The 21026-nt window shown below is 34.9% G+C and overlaps 2 protein-coding genes across 2 annotated transcripts; both read left to right on the top strand.

Moving 5' to 3' along the window:
- Positions 1 to 2025: 2025 nt before the first annotated feature.
- LOC110910534 (carnosine N-methyltransferase) lies at positions 2026 to 9711 on the top strand. The gene is made up of 18 exons (XM_022155171.2): positions 2026 to 2179; positions 4915 to 4987; positions 5356 to 5399; positions 5692 to 5734; positions 5885 to 6061; positions 6211 to 6360; positions 6675 to 6755; positions 6859 to 6903; positions 7044 to 7123; positions 7644 to 7708; positions 7798 to 7864; positions 8388 to 8501; positions 8657 to 8730; positions 8814 to 8911; positions 8994 to 9053; positions 9136 to 9204; positions 9293 to 9346; positions 9427 to 9711. Exons 1-18 carry the CDS (start codon positions 2088 to 2090, stop codon positions 9496 to 9498), a joined length of 1458 nt encoding a protein of 485 aa, XP_022010863.1. The 5' UTR covers positions 2026 to 2087; the 3' UTR covers positions 9499 to 9711.
- A 4787-nt stretch (positions 9712 to 14498) lies between these two features.
- Positions 14499 to 21026, top strand: LOC110910535 (mitogen-activated protein kinase kinase kinase 3). Its single transcript, XM_022155172.2, has 11 exons — positions 14499 to 15014; positions 16017 to 16388; positions 17030 to 17117; positions 17208 to 17270; positions 17350 to 17510; positions 17598 to 17673; positions 17768 to 17827; positions 18692 to 18799; positions 19503 to 19739; positions 19833 to 19903; positions 20546 to 21026. The coding sequence occupies exons 1-11, from the start codon at positions 14701 to 14703 to the stop codon at positions 20766 to 20768; spliced, it is 1773 nt and encodes a 590-aa protein (XP_022010864.1). The 5' UTR covers positions 14499 to 14700; the 3' UTR covers positions 20769 to 21026.

The raw sequence follows: 21026 nt of genomic DNA, 5'->3' as shown, positions 1-21026 counted from the left end.
TATGTTTAAAACTTCAGATACATACATGTTACATGAATACGAATATTGTTTTCTCAATCATCTATGCCTAGTATTGTTTTCTCTATCATCGATAGTCTATACGTTAAATATAACTATAACTATAACATGAAAATAAAAATAATATTGGTGTATATTTCTATATATTAATAGATGATTGCGATGTATAAATGAAATCAGTTTTTTCGATTAAAAAGTGTTAAAGTTTAACGTAAAAAAGTAGCGTTTGCCTAAATTATCAATTTGCAAATAGATTTGTACCCCAACTTTTGTAGTTGATAAATAAATAAGGAATATGCGTCACAACCGAGAACAACTCATAAATGTAGAGTAGTTTAAACAATAAAAAAAGGCTTGTATTATTTTCACACCCTTAAAATCTTAAGGAATGTTTTTGTAACTGTAATGTAAGGTAACGGTATTTGAATTTTTGTTAGTTCCGTTGTAAATTGACGACGGTAGTCGGTGTCGTTAACTATGAATTTGTGACGACGACAGTTCCGAAAACTAAGAATTTTGTTTGTAACTGTAATGCAAAGTATTGACGGCATGTGAATGGTTTTGTTTGTACCGTAGTAAATTGATGGCTATCGTCGTTTCTATCAAGTGTGAGGCTTTTACTTAACGGGTGCTTTGGGGAGTCATGACGGTTCAATTATCCGGTGGTAGCCGTAGTTAGTTTTTTATAATTATATAATTAATAGTAAGAATAGCGTAAAAATACGTTAGATGATTTGTATGCCATTTTACAATCTATATTGGAACAAAAATATTAATTAAATAAAGTATAATAATAAAAAGAAAACCATTTTACCACCGGGCCCACACAAATTGTCTAACTCCAGCCCAATATGAAATAACTTAAAACCATTTCCACCATTGTAAATCTAACAATCTCCAAAGTCAAAAACCTGGACATCGTTGGAGTCAGATTTGTCGAGCGTCACCGCAACGCCGTCCCACACATCTCTCTGTTCACCCGCTTGGCACATCTTTCCTACACAGATACTTCGTCAAATTCCACAAAGTACCGTTTCGGATGTAGATGGTGATTTGCAGAAATGAATCGGAAGAATTCATTTAGATTGTCGGGGCATGACCGATGGTTTTATATATATACACAGTGTGGTGAAAATATGGCAAAAGACCGTGGTGTGAGGAGGCGCGTCGGTTGGGGTAGTAGCGTAGTGTAACTAAGTGACGACGGTTGTTGAATGTATGTGTTGTTTGATTAAGGTGAATACACCGCCGGTAACGGTTGTTAAAAGTTTGTGTCGGTTGATCGTTTGTGTAACTGTGTTCTATTTCTTCGATTAAGATGCATACACTGTCGGTAATTTTAAATGAAACGGGATGTTCGATGTTGGTGTTAAAGTGATCAACGTGCCTATATTCCCCCACATAAAATAACCTTTTCCCTATGTCGGTTCTTTGAAGGTAGCGTTCATTTCATGAAATGGAATGGAATTTGGAAGTTTTTCTTTGTAAAATTGATCTTGATTGGAGGAGGGAGGAATTTGAAATCCCATGAATTTCTTTAATCAATGAAATTTATGACTATTTCAACATTCCATTCCATTCCTTCATTAAAGTGAAGGATTTCTAAGGAAAACTTCCTAAATGAATCGGTGCCAGATTAAGTGTTACGATGGTTGAACGGTTGGAGGCACCCTAAGTTGCTAATTGTATTAGGGTATAATTTTCAACCCCCTATATATACTACACCAATATATACAAAGAATATAGATACACCAATTATACAAAGAATATATACAAAGAATATAGATACACCAATATATACAAAAAAAAATATCCAAGTATTTGTTTCTAGATCCATGGGCTCGGCCCAATAACAGCCACCTAATATATACAAAAAAAATATAGATGATACTACACCATATACAAAGAATATAGATACACCAATATATACAAAAAAAATATCCAAGTATTTGTTTCTAGATCCATGGGCTCGGCCCAATAACAGCCACCTAATCCGTTTAAACCCATGTGTTTAAAGCTCTCTTCGCCGCTAAACATTTCACAGTGGTCAAAGCCGGAAACACAACAATATGTCCACCACTGACGATGAGCTTCGCCGGAGAAAGTACGAAGAAGCCCTAGAAGTCAAATCGCTCCGCCGTATCATCTCCGCCTACATCAAGTAACTCCTTATTTGCTTATTCATCTTCAATCGATTGTTGTTTGTGTTACGTTTGTCTAATTGAATTATTATAAATGTTTCACTGCTTAATTTGTTTTCCTGAAACTGTGTTGTTAGCCGTTGTTGACTTTGTAATTGACCGTAGGTTCTCGTTAGGTTAATCGTCTCACGGTTGTAGTATGATTAACATTTTATGATCTGCAGGTTTTTGTGTTTATTTCGATGCATTTCTAGTATATTATTTGTCACGAGTTGTGCTCGTTTATAGAGACGGAATTGTAGTATAAAACTTTTCAATTTGCTGTGTATATGTATATATACGATATATGTTTATTTATATGTATATGCACACATAGATATATGTATCTATATATGTGTGTGTATCGGATGATGATCGGTTTAAACCGGTCCTTAACGAGAAAAGTGTAGGTAGAGTTGTGGTGTTAGACACTGTCATGATGCACAACACATGATGAAAAAGTTGCGTGTCATGAGTTGTGTTAGTTTATAGAGACGGAATTGTAGTATAAAAAAGAAGTTCATATCAGCATCAAGTTTTATTGTTTTTTAGAATCAAAACTTTTCGGTTTGCTGTAAATGTGTGTGTGTATGAACATATACACACAGATAGATATGTATATGTATGTATATATATATGTGTATCGGATCATGATCAGTTTAAAACGGTACTTAATGTGAAAAGTGTAGGTGGAGTTATGGTGTTAGACACAGTCACGATGCACAACATATGATGAAAGAATTGTGTATTGTGATTAAATATATTGTGCCAAAATTCTGATGCACAGCCTTCTGTGTCATGATGCATAGTGTGTCATCACACTTGTTATTACTGTTGTATAAATCGTGATAGCTTTAAAATTTTGGTATTACTCGGATGGTTTTTATTGCTAATTAGGATTTTTGATTGTACTGGAGAGTATTAATAGTTTTCTATGTCTAGAAATATCTCCAATGATGATGGAAATATCAATGTTATATATCTCGATTAAATTTTAGTTGAACCATTTTGACTTGTTATCAAACCTGTTCATTTTGCCACTTTATGAAAGAGTGACTGGTCTGGGATGTGAAAACAGATACTGAAGCGTGTTGCAGGCACATAATATAGTTTCAAATTCTGTTCCTATGTGCAGTCTCAACTTGTAGATTTGAACTGAGAAGCTACTGTAGAGTTTTAAAAAATCCACATAGGGCATTTGGTAACTTACGTTTTCAGGGATTAAAGAATAAAAGCTCGAGGGTGATGTGAGAATCGGTAGGCATAATTTACCACAATGGCAAGTAATTTGGCTCAGTTTGGAGTTATTGTAAGTAAATCTATGCAGTTAATGCGGTAAAATATCGGATATCGGTCAAGGACCGATATTTGAAATATAGCTTATCTCGGTGAGATATCGGTGGGATATCGGTAATTTTAATATAATGCAGAATTTATATATATAGCAATTTAACACCAATGATTCAGTGATATATCAGTGATATATCGGTGATATATCGGTTATAACCGATGTATCACCGATATTAACTGCATAGTTGTAAATCCTTACTTGCAATAATAAATGCACATGCACTTTACGTTTTGCCTTTTCTAGGAAATCATTTTTTTTTATCATTGGAGCTTAATATCACTTAGATACGATTGCCTAGTGAAGTAGCTATCAAACTATCAAAGAATATATATTTCGTTTCATGGGAAGGAAAGAGTGTACTACTATTATATACATCAAACGATACATATATTTAATGTAGTCTTTTTTAATGGTTTCAAATAATAGTTGTATATTTACACAAACGTTGAACATACATTAGATGAGGCATAGACATAGCGAGATTACATATTTACACGGCGATTAAGTTGTATCACACAAAAGAGCTCACACATTGGCAAGCATGATGAAATACGTTGGCTTCATCATGGAACAAATCATTCACACCATTGCGCATGAAGCGTTATCTTCAACATTTTTCCATGTATTGAATTTAGGGGAACCAAGACAATTAAATTTGTCACATTTGAAATCTCAGATCTGCATGTCTATCTGTATGAAGGCCGGATGCATAATAGGCATGGATACCAATCCTTAATACTTATTAAGCATTTGTTTCTTATAACTTAGGATGTTGATCAAATGGAGTTAGTATTCATTGTCTGATTTTAGGAGTGTACTTTTATAATATTTACATTTACTAGTATGAGCTGACTATATCTTCAGCTTTGAGGTGTCTGATCACAAGTTCATCTATTTAATTTATCAGTCTCTACATCTTTCAAAAAGATTTATCTGATATGTTTATTTTGTTTTTTCATATTTCTTTACTTATTCGCATAGTAATCAGCTAGAAAACTGACATGCACTTAATTGGTAGATCTAGTGAACCCAAGATGAGATGAGGCAACTTAGGTTTCTGTGATGTACAACTTTTATATTAAAGACGCATGTTATCACTTACCATCAAATCAATGCTTTATTACTCTGTTGCCAAAAAAAAGAACTTTTTTCATCATGATTTGAGGTTGTTAGATGTTATTGATTATGTTAATGTTATTGATTGATTATGCTAATACACAAAAAACTTTCATCTGTTTATCTTACAGAATCTGTCTCTTCGTAGTTCATATGTCCTATTATATTCATATTCCACCAACATTTTTCTATAAAAGGATATATGATACGTACTGACGGATCATATTTTTCTCAAATCGGTTGATGCAGCTATCCAGAAGCCGCAGAGGATGATGTGAAAAGATATGAGAGATCTTTTAGAAGGCTTCCGGTGGCTCACAAGGTATACTATTTCTCTTCAAAGCCCAAACAGAACAGGAGGTCAACTTGAAATTCATAATGTCCTGCAGGTTTAGGGTGTCGGTTATGGCTAAATCAGGATCTAGGCCCTCTAATTTTCTTTTCTTCTTTGTGCATTGGTCATTGTATTCGTTATTGGTTAGGTAGTTGATTTGGTTATGCACTTTTATCCAAGAGTGCTCTTTCGTTTTTAAAGTTAACTTTTGCATCAAAATAGAGCACACTTCTGTATATGTGAGAAGACTCTGGAATGGATTATATGCATATCTGATATCTCATTATGAGTTTAGTATTGAGGCAGATAACTCTTTTTGTAGAAGTTGTTGACTACATCTTTTTAACTTTTTGCAGGCTCTGCTGACGCACCTTCCTTTAAAATATCAGAAACTGAGACGGTATATCTTTTTTAACTTTTAAATTAATATGTATGTGTTACACCTGTTATTATGTAAACCCTTTTATAACAATATTCAGTTATGTGACCTCTTAACCTATTCAGCGTAGATATGCTCTCGTACTTCATTTAACTGTTTTATGATGCTACTTTGTTTTATCTGAATATTTACTCTCTGGTTATTATTCATTACTTATTGTATTGTTTTTTTTTTTCTGCCGAAAGAAGGTACATCAGATTAGTACAATAGCATCATGGTAGGGTATTAATCAGTGTCTTCTTTATTCCTGCAGGTGTATCTCAAAAAATACCTTTTTTATTTTTGAAATGCTAAAGGTAATATTATGCGGATCTAATTGCTCTTCAGTCCTCTCTTCCACAGATGGCTTATTAGTTTAAAACTTGAATCCCATATATCATAACTCATCCGTACTATCAATAGGTTTGGCAAAATGTCTAATATATTTCTGCATTTTTCTTTTTCAGGCATTTGAGCCTCCTGTTGATATGAGCCAAGACGATGACGTTTGTGATCATCTGGATGATGGTTCATGTGGTCATGTTCATGCTCACTCGGAAGATAGGGATCCGTGTTGTGGATCAGCCTCAATAAGCGGAAGATCGCATTCTAACAAATCTGGTGAAGTTTGTGCTGGGCATGAGGTACATGACTACATGTTATAATCTGTTTCTGGATCTTTAAGGGATAAGGATAGTGAAAGTAAACTTTATAATTTTGTTCTCAAATAGATTGTTAATCTTCTATTCTTTTGTTACTTCTGTTTGTATTCATATTCATAGCATAATTGCAGGGGAAGAATGGAAATTGCTGTGAGCCAGAATCCGGAAACGTTGCTGTAGGTTTAGAATGCCAAAAAGACACTCATAAAGATGGCTGTGACAATGCTACATGTGTCAAGGATCAGAACTCTCATGACTCTCTTACTGTTGCCAACAAGGATGTGAGTGCTTACTGTTTAGTATGTATTGCTGCTTATACATGTGTGCTAATCTAACTATCAGTGTTCTCATGGATGTATTTTTGCTGATACTATCAACTGCTGCTGTCAACATCGTGGAATATCATTTACCTAACGTTGTAGTTATAATTAGCGAGCTTACTTGCAGATCACGAGAGTGTCAAATTTTTTATTTTTCTCTTGTTATGTTGGTTGATTTCAGCTGTATGATCATGTGATATGTATTTTAGTTTCTAGTCTTTCATACTACGGAATTGTATATGATATTAATGTTCTTCTTGCTATTCCATTTTCAGACTTCATCTGTACCTCCTGAATCCCCTGATTATTTCGAGTCAATGCCTCATTTTCATGTTCCTCTAGTGGACGTTGATAAGGTATGTTTTATTTAGATGTTATGCACACAATCAGTTGTTAGATTGTTACTTATATCCATAAGAGCCTGTTAAAGATGACTGAATTGTAGTTAACGTTGTTCAGGTTCGATGTGTCATCAGGAATATAGTCAGAGACTGGGCTGCTGAGGTATCCTTGTCTAACTCTTTGCTTCTTTCCTACACATTTACTACGTTAGGCATCAAAGTCGATTTTCAGCGATGTACTATTCCAAGAGCCGAACAAAACTTTTAACTACATAATTGTTTATTTTTGGTCTCTTAACACAGGGTCAGAAGGAACGAGACCAATGTTATAAGCCTATTCTTGAAGAACTTGTACGCCATTTTCCTGAGCGCAGTAAAGAAAGGTGATACACGAAAACATACTTTTTTTATGATTGTTAATATTTTGGTAACCACGAGAACCCGTTACTGGTAAACTCACGGGACACCTCAACAATGCCATGTATATAATTGAGTAAAGTACACAGATGGTCCCTACAGATAACCAAAATTTTGGATTTAGCCCCTAGTTTTTTTTTAAAAGTACACGAATGGTTCCTGTGGTTTGCACTTTGTAACGTATGTAGTCCCCAACTTTTGCCACAAGTACAAGGATGGTCCCTGTGGTTTGCACTTTGTAACACATTTAGTCCCCAACATTTAGTGACTAAATGTGTTACAAAGTGCATACCACAGGGACCATCCATGTACTTTTGGCAAAAGCTGGGGACTGAATGCGTTACAGAGTGCAAACCATATGGGCCATCCGTGTACTTTAAAAAAGTTGAGGACTAAATCCAAAATTTTGGTTAACCACAGGGACCATCCATGTACTTTACTCTATATAATTCCATATTAAAATTCTATGTATCATTGTATTTGTAGCCCTCCTACTTGTCTAGTTCCGGGCGCTGGATTAGGAAGGCTGGCGTTGGAGATCTCATGTCTCGGTATGTGTTATAGTCCGATTCAACTTCAATTTGAAAAATATATCACTAAAGTGCTTGCATTTGATAATTTAGTTTTTGGTTTTGTACAGGTTTCATAAGTCAAGGAAATGAATTTTCATACTACATGATGATCTGTTCAAGTTTTATTCTCAATCAGTAAGTAAATCTGCTCTGATGCTTTTCTTCGTCTTTATGACTTTATGTTTGTATTAGAGTAAAATGCCATTTTCGTCCCTGAGGTTTGGCCAGTTTTGCGACTTCTATCCAAAGGTTTGTTTTTCTGCATCTGGATCCAAAAGGTTTGAAATCTTGCCATTTTCATCCGGCTCGTTAACTCGTCTATTTTTCTCCGTCAAGTCGGGGGTATTTCCGTCTTGTTTGTTAACGTAAAGGGCAATTCGGTTTTTTTTGGGGTATTCGGTGTTTTTACATAAAGTGAAAAAGACCGAATTGCCCTTTAAGTTAACAAACAAGACGGAAATATCCCTGACTTAATGGAGAAAATGAATGGAGTTAACGAGCCGGATGAAAATGGCAAGATTTCAAACCTTTTATATCCTGGTGCGGAAAAACAAACCTTTGGACGAAAGTCGCAAAACTGGCCAAATTTCAGGGACGAAATTGGCATTTTACTCTTTGTATTAACTTGTTTGATTATATAATGATTTTTTGGTGTCAGGACGCAGGATGTTGGCGAATGGACTATCCATCCATGGATTCACAGCAATTGCAATTCATTATCTGATGCTGATCAGCTTCGTGCAGTTTCCATTCCAGATATTCATCCTGCTGGGTAACCTAACCATTTTCCTCATGACCTTTTCTAATCAGAACGTTTTTTTTTTTTAAATTTAGTTATATAAATGGGTATTTTACACATGTCGTACAACGTTAAGTTTTCGGTTTTGGACCATGAGACATGAAAACTATTGCCACATGGATTGACAGTGCAGGGATTACAGAAGGTTTTTCTATGTGTGGTGGCGACTTTGTTGAAGTATATAACGACCCAAGCCAAGTAGGTAGGTTTGTTTACGTTTATATTGTTTTGGTAACTACTAATAAAAATCTAGTATTTGATGCGGACAATCATGGCCACTTGCAGGAGCGTGGGATGCAGTTGTGACCTGCTTTTTCCTTGATACAGCACACAATATTGTCGAATACATTGAAATTATCTCGAAAATTCTTAAAGATGGTGGTGTAAGTACTTTTCTAGTTTTTCTCATCAAATGTTAAATTTATTGTATCACAAATAATAATAATTGATCTCTTTGGGTGGCAGGTGTGGATAAACTTGGGTCCGCTACTTTATCACTTCGCGGATATGTACGGCCAAGAAGACGTAAGTGCTTTCACGAATGCATTTTAATTTATGGTCATAATTAATGATATTTACATTTCTTATATGGTTATATACTCTCCAGGAAATGTCAGTTGAGTTAAGTTTGGAAGACGTGAAAAGGGTTGCGATCCATTATGGATTTAAGCTAGAGGTCCGTCCATTAACCGCGTTTATCTTTTTCGGTTACAATTCGTCGTTCATTTAAGTAATTATTGTTTTGTTATGTTTTTGGAGAACAGGTCGAAAAGACTATCGAAACAACTTATACTACAAATCCGCGGGCCATGATGCAAGTATGTTATGTTTCTCACTTCACGGTGTTTATATGGCGTGTGCTTGTATTAGTGAGTTATGACGCTTGTTTGTTTTGCAGAATCACTATTTTTCGGCATTTTGGACAATGCGAAAGGTGGGTACGGGTGTACAAGAGAGCATGGATGAATGAAGTCCAGGGTGGATTCGTGTAACCATGACTTTTTATGTTTCACAAAGTTGAGTTGCATCATTAAATGTAAGTCATAAACTTGAGGACAAAATAAACGTATTGTTATTCATGTCATGTGTTAGTGTTATAAATTGAATGTTTTGATGTTGGGTTGTTTCTTATGTAACTGTTAAGACCTACAAGTCTTATAAAAATAACATATTTTAGTTGAAACTGTTGTATGACATCATAAGAAATTAATTCTTTGCATATTTTAAAACCTACAAGTCTTCCAAACCATAAGGGCCCCTCTTCGTTTTTGTTACTTTGATGGATGTCTATTACTCATGTACGTAGAGAATGCCCGACACAAGGGGTGACTCGTAGACTCAATCCGATTCATGGGTTCTAAAGCGAGGGGCTTTGAACACTACTACACCAAAAATCGTTTTGAGCTACATGAGGCACTTTGAATGCCAGAACATGAGTACATATTGCTTACAAAGTGAAGATCTTAAGTGGATATTCATTTGGTATTTAGGTTCATTCTGGACTCGCTAAAAGCCTAAAAGATATGGATCTCCCTTGAAAACGCGACTTTGGAGTGTTGAGGTCTAGAGTGAGTTTTCAAGAGAATGAGATGGTGAGTTCGAGAGACCTCAAACTCAGCTTTTATAGTCGCGTTCCCTTCATATAATAGGTTGGTTGAACCAATCATCAAAGGTCTCCATCGTCTCAATTGATTACAAAGTGTGTTGTGACCAAATCGATAATCAAAACAAATATCAAAGAGCATATTTTGAATCAAGGATTAATAAATTGATGGTTGATTCAAGGACAGATATGATACCACTTGTTTGATCGTACTCCACAACTTGTTTTTAGGTTAATTACCTTGATGGTTGATTCAATAACAAATATATATATATTTGAAACGAACTTCATGTATTAGATTACCACACTTCTCAAATCTGAAAACCTCATTTTGCCCCACTCTAGCCAGACTATGTTGTTTTAACCGGGCCCACGTTGGCTTCAGAGTTTGGCTTTTACGAGCGTTCCTCCGTGAAACCATACCGCCGACTGCCACTTGACAGTCATTGTGCCGCCACAAGAGCATAACTCTCTGGCGTAACACACGGTGGGACGAAAACCTGAGTGGGCTCGGGAATCGAACTGACAACCTTACACAAGGCCTAGTTCAAATCCTTCATTGCCTATATCCACCCCAAAATAACAAAGATTTGATACCACTTGTTGGATCGTAATTTACAACTTGTTTTTAGGTTAATTACCTTAATTACATTTGTAGCGGAATATTAATCACAAAAATAATCAAAAATAAAAACGCCATAATAATATATTCAAAACTGTCCTGAGATGTTGGTCCAGTGGTCAAAAGGTTTGTCCTCTCTAGTGGAGACACATGTTCATTCCCGTTTGAGCCATTTTCAAGGGACATCTGAGTGAAGAGACGAATTCGGGCATTGATCCTAACCTGTTGTCAACACAAACTCTCTATCCGGATCATCCCATTGGCAATAACCCTTCATTGGTGGGAACACATGAATTGTTGTTTTGTCACATTTAAATAGGGGGAGATTGCTAGAATTAGGTGTGATTACAGATTTTACAAATAATATGTTCTAATTATACTTAAGCATCAACATAAAAATTCGTTGCTAGATCTTGCAAGATGTTGAGACATCTTTATTCTATTATATCACTTGAAGTTTAACCAAAAGTTGATGACCTAAAGTTGCTCATTTTCAACCGGTGTTAATAAGACTTCAAGCCAACTTTGTAAGGTCTATAACCGTGAAACCGAAAATCTATTCACAAACATATTTGTTGAGTTTAATTTTGATAAGATGGTTACAAAGATAAACACAAAGAAACATTTGTATTATAAGATTACAAATTTTATACAGATGCAAACCGAAGATAAACATTTCATATTTAGAACTTTCGATAAATACAAGATTATCGGATTTAACTCGAACAAAACAAGACTTTTACTATATTTTTCAAAGAAGAAGAATGAGAGACTTTAAAATATGAACATAAAAAACAAACTTTGAGCACAATACTCAAAGCCTAAGAGAAAAAACAATAGGAAAAAGCCTAAAAGAGGGTTAAAAAATAAAAAGTATGATATATTCGGAGTTTCTTGTATATATAACTTTGTTTATTTAAAACAAAACAATGTGATAGTAACACTAAAAGGAGTATGATATATTCGGAGTTTCTTGTATATTTAGCTTTGTCTATTTATTAAACAAAACAATGTAATAGTATCACTAAAAGGTAAAAGTGTTGATAATAAGAGTGCAAGTGTTTTTAAAAAAGATAAATTGCAACTTATAAGGTTTGTAGAAAATAAAATGTAACTAAATTATATATACTTTGATATAAATATTATTTTAAAAAAAAAGGATGTTAAGACGAGATACGAATATCATTCTAGTCTAGAAAATATTAAATATTTTAAAAAACATAGTTTAAAAAAATAGAACTAAAGTTTTTTAAAACTATTACTTTGAGACTTTGAGTGTCAATGAAACTTTTTTAATTAGTTTTCAGCATTTAGATATCCAAATTATATTTCTATAATATTATAAAATGATTAAAATTAAATTTAATACATGTTAATGTTATTATAAAATGTAACTAACTTTTTAGAGTGAAATTATTTTGAAATATATAATATCAAAATTAAATTGGAGTAAATTGCCTTCATTAAATAACATGTGTTCCAAATTAGGTTTCTTTTATTATATAGTATAGATAGATATATAGACTCTTTAGCTTTTTGTGATAATATTATACTATTTTTGTGATAATATTTTTATTTTGTAATCGGCTGCTTAGCTTTTTGTGACAATATTATACTATATTTTGTGATAATATTTTTATTTTGTGATAGTATAAGTTATCGGCTTGACATACATGCTTTTAACTCTATATTTTTTAGATTTACAATCAAAATAAAATTCTAATATAATATTTAAATCTTTTTAAGTTAAAATTTAAAATTTATCAATAAATTATTGATGCCCTCATTGAATGACATGTGTCCTAAATCAGGTTTCTTTTATTATATAGTATAGAAGATTTGTTTATTTTATTTATTATTAAACGAAACAGAATTATATTTCTTAATTTTTCTCTATCACATGCAATTATTCTTTTATGTGACTTCTAAGAACATTTTAAAACACGTTTTTGTTTTAGATAGCATACCTTTAGCAACGATTTTTTTTTTGGTTATTAAGCCTACAAATAAGAAAATTGTTATATGAAACCTAAGCCTACAAATAACTAAATTGTTATATGAAACCCAAAATGGAACAAAGTCGAACCCTTAAATTGAATACAAGTCATTCCAACATTCAACATCTCACTTTTTACACTTCTTACACTTCTTACATTTGCAATCTAAATTTTTTTACAATATCAAATTAAACCGTAAACACTCCTATTAAAATCTAAAACAAAATTGCTAGATTTTACATATAGCAGGGTTGTAAACGAACCGAACGAACAAGACCTTTTTTTCGTGTTCGTTCGTTAAGAATATAATGTGTCTACGAATGGTTCGTGAACACTTATTGAACGAGATTTTATGTTCGTGTTTGTTCATTAAGGAAAGAAACGTATTCACGAAAACAAACGAACAAAGATAAAATTGACGAAGACGGTGGTGGCTAGAGGTGAATGGCGAGAGGAACGACGCTAGACCTTGAATCCCTGATCATTGAATGAAGGTCGGTAGTTAGAGTTGCAAACGAACCAAACGTTCGACGAACAGTTCGTGAACCGTTCAACGGGAAGTTCGTTTGTGTTTGTTTGTTTATTAAACAAACAAACACGTAGTTAAATGAACAGACATGAACAAAGGCTACCTTGTTCATTTATGTTCGTGAACGTTCGGTAATATGTTTGTTTGTATTCAATAGTTAATTAGTGTTTTTAGTTTTAATATCTTATTAAATACTTCAAAATTACGGCGATTAAAATATTTAATAAGTGTGCGTATATTATCTATAATGTTCATGAACGTTTGTTTGTTTTCATTTACGTTCATGAACTTTAGTGCATGCTCATTTGTGTTCATCAACGTTTGTTGCTTACTATAACAAACGAACACGAAAAGTTCATTTTCTTAACAAATGAAAAGGAACATAAAATCTCGTTAGGTAAGTGTTCTGAACCGTTCACGAACACATATATTTCTTAACAAAAGAACACGAACAACATCTTGTTCGTGTCCGTTCGCAACCCATCGGTAGTGTATTTCGATGTGAATAATGAGAAAGAAATGGGAACGATGAATAAACACGGTGGAGATAAGATTTGTTAGGTAATAAGATAAATAAAAATTAAAGAATATAAAAAGTTTAGATAAAATAAATAAATGCTAAAAAAATATTTAACGAACAACATAAACAAACGAATACGAACGAATGTTCACAAACACATTCTCGAACGTTCACGAACACAATTGAACAAACGAGTCATATGTTCGTGCTGCGTGCATTTAACTAAACGAACGGAATTTCTTGTTCATGTTCATTCACAATTAAACAAATGCATGTAAATAAACTTCTCACCAAACATTCCACCGATTGTTTCTGAACGTTTGATTCGTCTACGAGCCTAGATATCAGCATATAATGAATAATAGTGAATTTAAAAGTTGATTATTTAAGAGTAAACTTCCGTTTTGCTCCCTGTGGTTTGGTCACTTTAATGGTTTTGCCCCAAACCTTTAAAAATAGCCATTTTACTCCCTGATGTTTTGGTTTTGTTGCTAGTTTGCTCCCTAGGGAGCAAAATGAAAAACAAACAATTTGGATGGAGTTAGAGGCGGGGAGCAAACTGGCAAAAAAACCGAAACATCAGGGAGTAAAATGGCTATTTTTAAAAGTTTGGAGCAAAACCGTTAAAGTGACCAAACCACAGGGAGCAAAACGGAAGTTTACTCATTATTTAATGATGAATAGTTGTTGTTGTATCCCAGCCGCCAACCAACGATCACAAAGCTACTTCTCTTAGCTGTATACCAGTGGGCCCCACACAAACCATTGTTTTCTTCTTCAATTTTTCTTCCTCAACGTCAACCACCATCTCATCTTCATCTCCTTCTCCATCTTCTTATAATATTATTATTATTCTTATTAATAATATCTTCTTTCATTTCCAATTCCCCCAATTTTCATCATGCCGGCATGGTGGAGCAAGAAATCGACCAAAAACAAAGATCAAGATAAGATTTTGAAACATAATTCCATCAATTCCAGCCCCAAAGATTCCTTAAAGAAGCATAATCGGAGCTTAGATGACGTCTTACCATCTGGGTTTTCGGGTTTTGGGTCGGATCGTACTGGGTATGTTTTGCCTCAACCGGTAACATCACCCACGACGTCGTTTGGGTTGACTGATCTTCACGGGTCGGGTCCTGGATCCGGGTCGGTTTCTTCCAGTGGAGATTCTTCTGTTTCGTCTTCTGATTATGTTCAGTTTGGTATTGTCAGGTTCGTTGATTGATTGATTGATTGATTTGATTGATTTAGGGTTTATTTTAGTTAAATTCGGAATTAGGTTTTTACTTTTTATTGATTTTCCAAATTATAATTCACATTTATTGTTTGAAAAGGAGGTTACGGGCTGTATGACATGAGGAAAAAGGTCATATACGTGTTAGACCGGTGCATCATACGGCCAATATCCCGATATATGAGTGATATATTGGTTATCGGTCCCCTGCCGAGATATCGGTACAAAATATCGGTCGGAATATCAGTACCGATAATATCAGTGATATTGACCGATATTTGACCAAAATATCACCGATTTTCGCGATATTGTTACCTTTCTTCTTAGTTCTATAATTCGTCTTTCTTCTTATTGCTGCTATTAGTGTTTTAAGTCTTAATTATTAGTTGTTACTGTGAAATGTTAGTGTTTTAAGTCTTAGTCAGTTTCTACTTGTTACAATTTTTAGTGTTTTGCAAGTTGCAAAAGGTTAATTTGTTAATGGTAGGAGAGTATGCTGAATTGTTAGTGTTAAATTTCTATATATACAAATTTAGCATGATATTAATATTACCGATATCCCACTGATATCCCACCTCGATAACCGATATCTCATCGGTCCTTGACGGATATCCGATATTTTACCGCATTAACTACTTAGCACATGAGTTGGTGTCGTCAAATTATACGGCATGTATGATGTTGTGGTACATTGACATCATACAGTCATAATGATCATACACCACTAGCATGTCACACGGGAAAAATGATCATACGGGTTGTGTAATGTGTTAGACTAGTGCATCATACGACACATATGATGTGGTGCACCGACACTAAATTGACTGACGTGACCACTGACAAAGTGTATGACCATTTTTGACATTTCATATGGCCGGTCCGTATGATGATGTCACCCGGTGTCTGTATAGCGTCATTGGTGTATCTATAGCAGCCTTTATGTTCATTTTGTTACCGATGATTTCTTTACTTGATGGCAGAGGATCTACGGAGACCAAGTTCAGTCCACAACCACGAAGCCCGGGTCCAGGATCACGGGTGGCAACCGCAGCCACTTCGCCGCATCATCCACGGTTTGCAGGTTCAAGTTCAAGTCTTGATTCTCCAAACAAAAGGGTAGATAGTGAGTGGCATCCTCTGCCCCTTCCGCCACCTGGTTCACCTACTGCCGCCACCGCCACCACCGCCGCCGCTGCCGCTGGTGGTACCAGAATTTGCAGCTCTCCTAGCAGGCCTTCGGTCGTGTCAAACGTTGGTGTATCCGAAAACTCGAATCACCAATTGTCAAAGTGGAAGAAGGGAAGACTGTTGGGTAGAGGCACCTTTGGGCATGTTTACCTTGGTTTTAACAGGTGTGATCTCGCGTTTAGTAAAAACATTTAATTTATATATAAATTATATAATGTAAAAAAAAAGTTTTTTATTTTTTTCTAAGCCGGGGTCCCATCGAGTGGGATTTTACTGGGTACGTTTGTTTATTTACTAAAAACAGCTTAATTTAGGAAAGGGAAAAATTACAAGTTTTGTCCTTTATCTTTATACCACTTTTCAGGCGGTGTCCTTTTTAACGAATGTTGACAGGCGGTGTCCTTTACTAGGTATTTTGTTGCAAGTTTAGTCCTTTACACCCAACCCAGTTAAAAAAGCCTGTTAATTGTTGGGTGTAAAGGACTAAACTTGCAACAAAATACCTAGCTAAAGGACTAAACTTGCAACAAAATACCTAGTAAAGGACACCGTCTGTCAACAATTAACATGGTTTTTTAACTGGGTTGGGTGTAAAGGACTAAACTTGCAACAAAATACCTAGTAAAGGACACCACCTGTCAACATTCGTTAAAAAGAACACCGCCTGAAAAGTGGTATAAAGATAAAGGACAAAACCTGTAATTTTTCCTTTAGGGAAGTAGTATGTATGTTGAATTTTGATTATATTGTATGTTTGAGGAATTTATTTCCTTTGTTGTATCTCTTCTTATTCATGTTTTAATAGTGAGGGTGGGCAGATGTGTGCAATTAAAGAAGTAAAGGTTGTAGCGGACGATCAGTCGTCACGAGAAAGTCTCAAACAGTTGAACCAGGTCACCGCTTCGTGGCGTTTACGTAATTTTCAACTTTTGTTGGTCAAACTCAAACCTTGTAGTGTTGACAAATTTTGACCTTTTCAACAGGAGATCACTTTGCTTAGTCGTCTTTTACATCCAAACATCGTTCAATACTATGGAAGTGAACTGGTACACTTGATTATAGTCAAACACCTTTCTTGAACAATGCGCGCGCCTACGCCTCTTTAATCAAATGTTTTTCTTATAGGGGGAAGAAACGTTATCGGTTTACTTAGAATATGTCTCTGGCGGTTCCATTCACAAGTTACTTCAAGAATACGGGCCATTTAGGGAGCCCGTAATTCAAAACTATACGAGGCAAGTCCTATGCGGGCTCGCTTACTTACATGGAAGAAATACTGTACACAGGTAATTTTTACACACTCTTGTCGTGTTTTTAAAATGATGCATTTAATTTTCAAATTAGTTATTAAAAATGTTTATTTGTTTTTGCAGGGACATAAAAGGTGCAAACATCTTAGTTGATCCGAACGGTGAAATAAAGCTTGCTGATTTTGGCATGGCAAAACACGTATGTTTCTAACAACGTTCTCATAAGTATAATAACGTATTTGAGAATGATGTTAGGTTGTTCATGTGATACTAACTCGTTTGGTTTTTAACAGATAACGAATTGTACTTCAATGTTGTCTTTCAAAGGAAGTCCATACTGGATGGCACCAGAGGTAATACCTTTTCTCATGCCGTGTATATATATAAAAGTATATCGTACATTACGGCTTAACGTACTTCACGTACAACAACATGCGTGATTTGTTCTATAACATGCGTGATTATTGTTTTCAATATGCGTGATTATTGTGTTTCAACATGCGTGATTTTGGATTTTTGAATTATAACGTGCGTGATTTTCAAATGAACATGCGTAATTACCTGTCGTACGTGATGTACGTTAAGCCGTAATGTACGTTAACCTTCCTCTATATATATGTGTGTGTGTGTGTGTGTGTGTGTGTTGAGGATCATTACAGGACACGAAATTATAGTGCGAACAAAAATAACAAATCTAATTCGTTTATTTTTTTTTTCATTAATGGCTTATATATTTTTTTTTAAATATGTACAATTTTTTCATCAACGGTTTATATTTTTTGGACTTAAGTACTTTTTTTTGATCAATTGTTTATTTTATATTTATGATTTATGTAAATAAAAACCATCAAACAAATATGTTCATATGCGTTTTAATTTTGTATTGTTTATCTACACATGTGTAGGTTATATATATAAACGAACATTCAAACTAATTTGTTCATTTTTTTGTTTAGGAGAGTCGAGTGAGAAACAATAACCATTACATTTATACCGTTTTCTTTTGTTTTTTAATATTTTAAAGATTGGAAAAATCAATGTTCATTTCATTATATTTGTTTACGCAATAATTTGTGTTCTGCCGAGATCCCTCCCCACATAGGGGTGTTTATTTTAAAACCAATAATATGTTAATAACTGCAAGAACCGTATAGAGAGAGAAAGCAAGCCATCATATGCTCACGCTAGTTTTTTTTTTTTTTTTTTTTTTATCTCAGGTTGTGATGAATACAAATGGTTACAACCTTGCTGTTGATATCTGGAGCTTAGGATGTACAGTTCTTGAAATGGCGACATCAAAACCTCCATGGGGTCAATACGAGGGGGTACGAAATCATAATTTTTAACTTTGCATTACGGTATGGATCTTATCGAGATCCGTGAAAGGGTAGTTTAGACATTTGACAAACAGTCAAAACACTTCAGTTCAACATGATCTTGTCCGGATAATATTGATTTTGTTAAACAATTTCAATCATCTGCTATTTTTGTCATCATGGAAGGGTATTTTGGACATTTTCCTCGATTCATATAGACGTAGGAAGTAGTTGACGATCATATTATTGGAGAGTAAACTGCCATTTTGGTCCCTGAGGTTTGGTTAATTTTGCCACTTTAGTCCAAAACTCAAACTTTTTGCATCTGGGTCCCTGTGGTATCAGTTTTATTGTCATTTTGGTCCAAAAATGAAATCAGGTCATACTTGTCTTATAAAATTCTGCAATTTTGTCATTTTCCTCAGGGGCAAATCAGGTCATATTTGTCTTATAAAATATGGTATTTATTTATAAAAAAGAAATGATCATTTTGTCCCTGCGGAAAATGACAAAATAACAGGATTTTATAAGACAAATATGACCTGATTTCATTTTTGGACCAAAATGGCAATAAAACTGAAACCACAGGGACCCAAATGCAAAAAGTTTGAGTTTTGGACTAAAGTGGCAAAATTAACCAAACCATAGGGACCAAAATGGTAGTTTACTCTATTATTGGAAGTGTGTTGAAGAAGTTTTTGTTTTTTTACAGGTGGCTGCAATATTCAAGATTGGAAACAGCAAAGACATGCCTGAAATTCCTGATCATCTATCAAATAATGCAAAATCTTTTATAAAACAATGCCTGCAACGGGACCCGTCTTTGCGGCCCACTGCCGCAAAACTGTTAGACCATCCGTTTATACGCGACCAAGCGACAACAAGACCCGCAAATGTCAACCTAACCAAAGAAGCATTTCCGACCGCTTTTGATGGAAGTCGCACACCTGTACACCCGCCCACCCTTTATATGTTTGCTTATTGTTGTTATATACATCATTCAATCAAACTGTAGGATTATTGATTTCTGACATTGGAACAGACCGCCTTGGAAATGCGTGCCACCAGAAACACACGCTCGTTTGAGCTCCCCACATCTAAAGGGAGTCCAAGGTACGTTTCCATCCTTAAAACTGGAGCTCGGCTCGGTAATTGTTTATTAAATAAATACACGAGTAAAATGCCATTTTCGTCCCTGAGGTTTGGCCAATTTTGCGACTTTCGCCCAAAGGCTTGTTTTTCCACATCTGGATCCAAAAGGTTTGAAATCTCGCCATTTTCATCTGGCTTGTTAACTCCATACATTTTCCTCCGTTAAGTCAGGGATATTTCTGTCTTTTTTGTTAACTTAAAGGGCAATTCGGTCGTTTCACTTTATGTACAAGTATCCAAAAGACCGAATTGCCCTTTAACTTAACAGAAAAACGAAAATACTCCTGACTTAACGAAGAAAAATGGATGGAGTTAACGAGCTGGATGAAAATGGCAAGATTTCAACCCTTTCGGATCCAGATGCGGAAAAACAAACCTTTGGACGTAAGTCGCAAAACAGGCCAAACCTCAGGGACGAAAATGGCATTTCACTCTAAATATTTTATATATAACAAAATATATATTATTTAGTTTGTTATTATAGTTTTATGTTTAATAAGCTCGTTTAAGCTCACGAGCCTAGTCAGACTCAATATGTGAAGCTCGGGCTCGAGCTGGTTTATTAAATGAGCCGATCTTGAGTAGCTCACACTATTTGTGCAGGCAAACAATCACTTCCTTGCCCGTTTCTCCAACTTCGAGCCCGTTAAGGCAGGCATACAGAAGCGGTTTTCTGTCTCCACCACACCCGTCATATTCCCTTATTGGTCAAAGTAGTCATACGTCGAATCAAGTCATGGCAGCTCCAGTAAGACTTAACGCACTCGAGCCATGGTATGAGATCCCAACAACCCACACTCCCAACAGATCTCCACACAGACTATGAGTCCCAAACCGAAGCATAGGCTTCTCGTATCGTGTGTGTTGATACGTGTTAAATGGCTGTCTCATGTAAATAGAATATGTCGCTGTGAATCTTTTTTGTTGGTTTATACAGAGAACATCAAATGTGAGGGTTAAAATTTCTTAGTATTTAACTTTTTACTAAAGCAACTCATGTATGTATTGATCTACTTTATACAATAAGTAATGAAAAACAACTACTAAACGCCCCTGCGCGTTTTATTACGTTGAAAGTTCTTCA

This window comes from Helianthus annuus, chromosome 15 (genome assembly GCF_002127325.2).
Source record: "Helianthus annuus cultivar XRQ/B chromosome 15, HanXRQr2.0-SUNRISE, whole genome shotgun sequence".
Taxonomy (NCBI): domain Eukaryota; kingdom Viridiplantae; phylum Streptophyta; class Magnoliopsida; order Asterales; family Asteraceae; genus Helianthus; species Helianthus annuus.
This window is presented reverse-complemented; position numbering and strand designations above follow the sequence as displayed.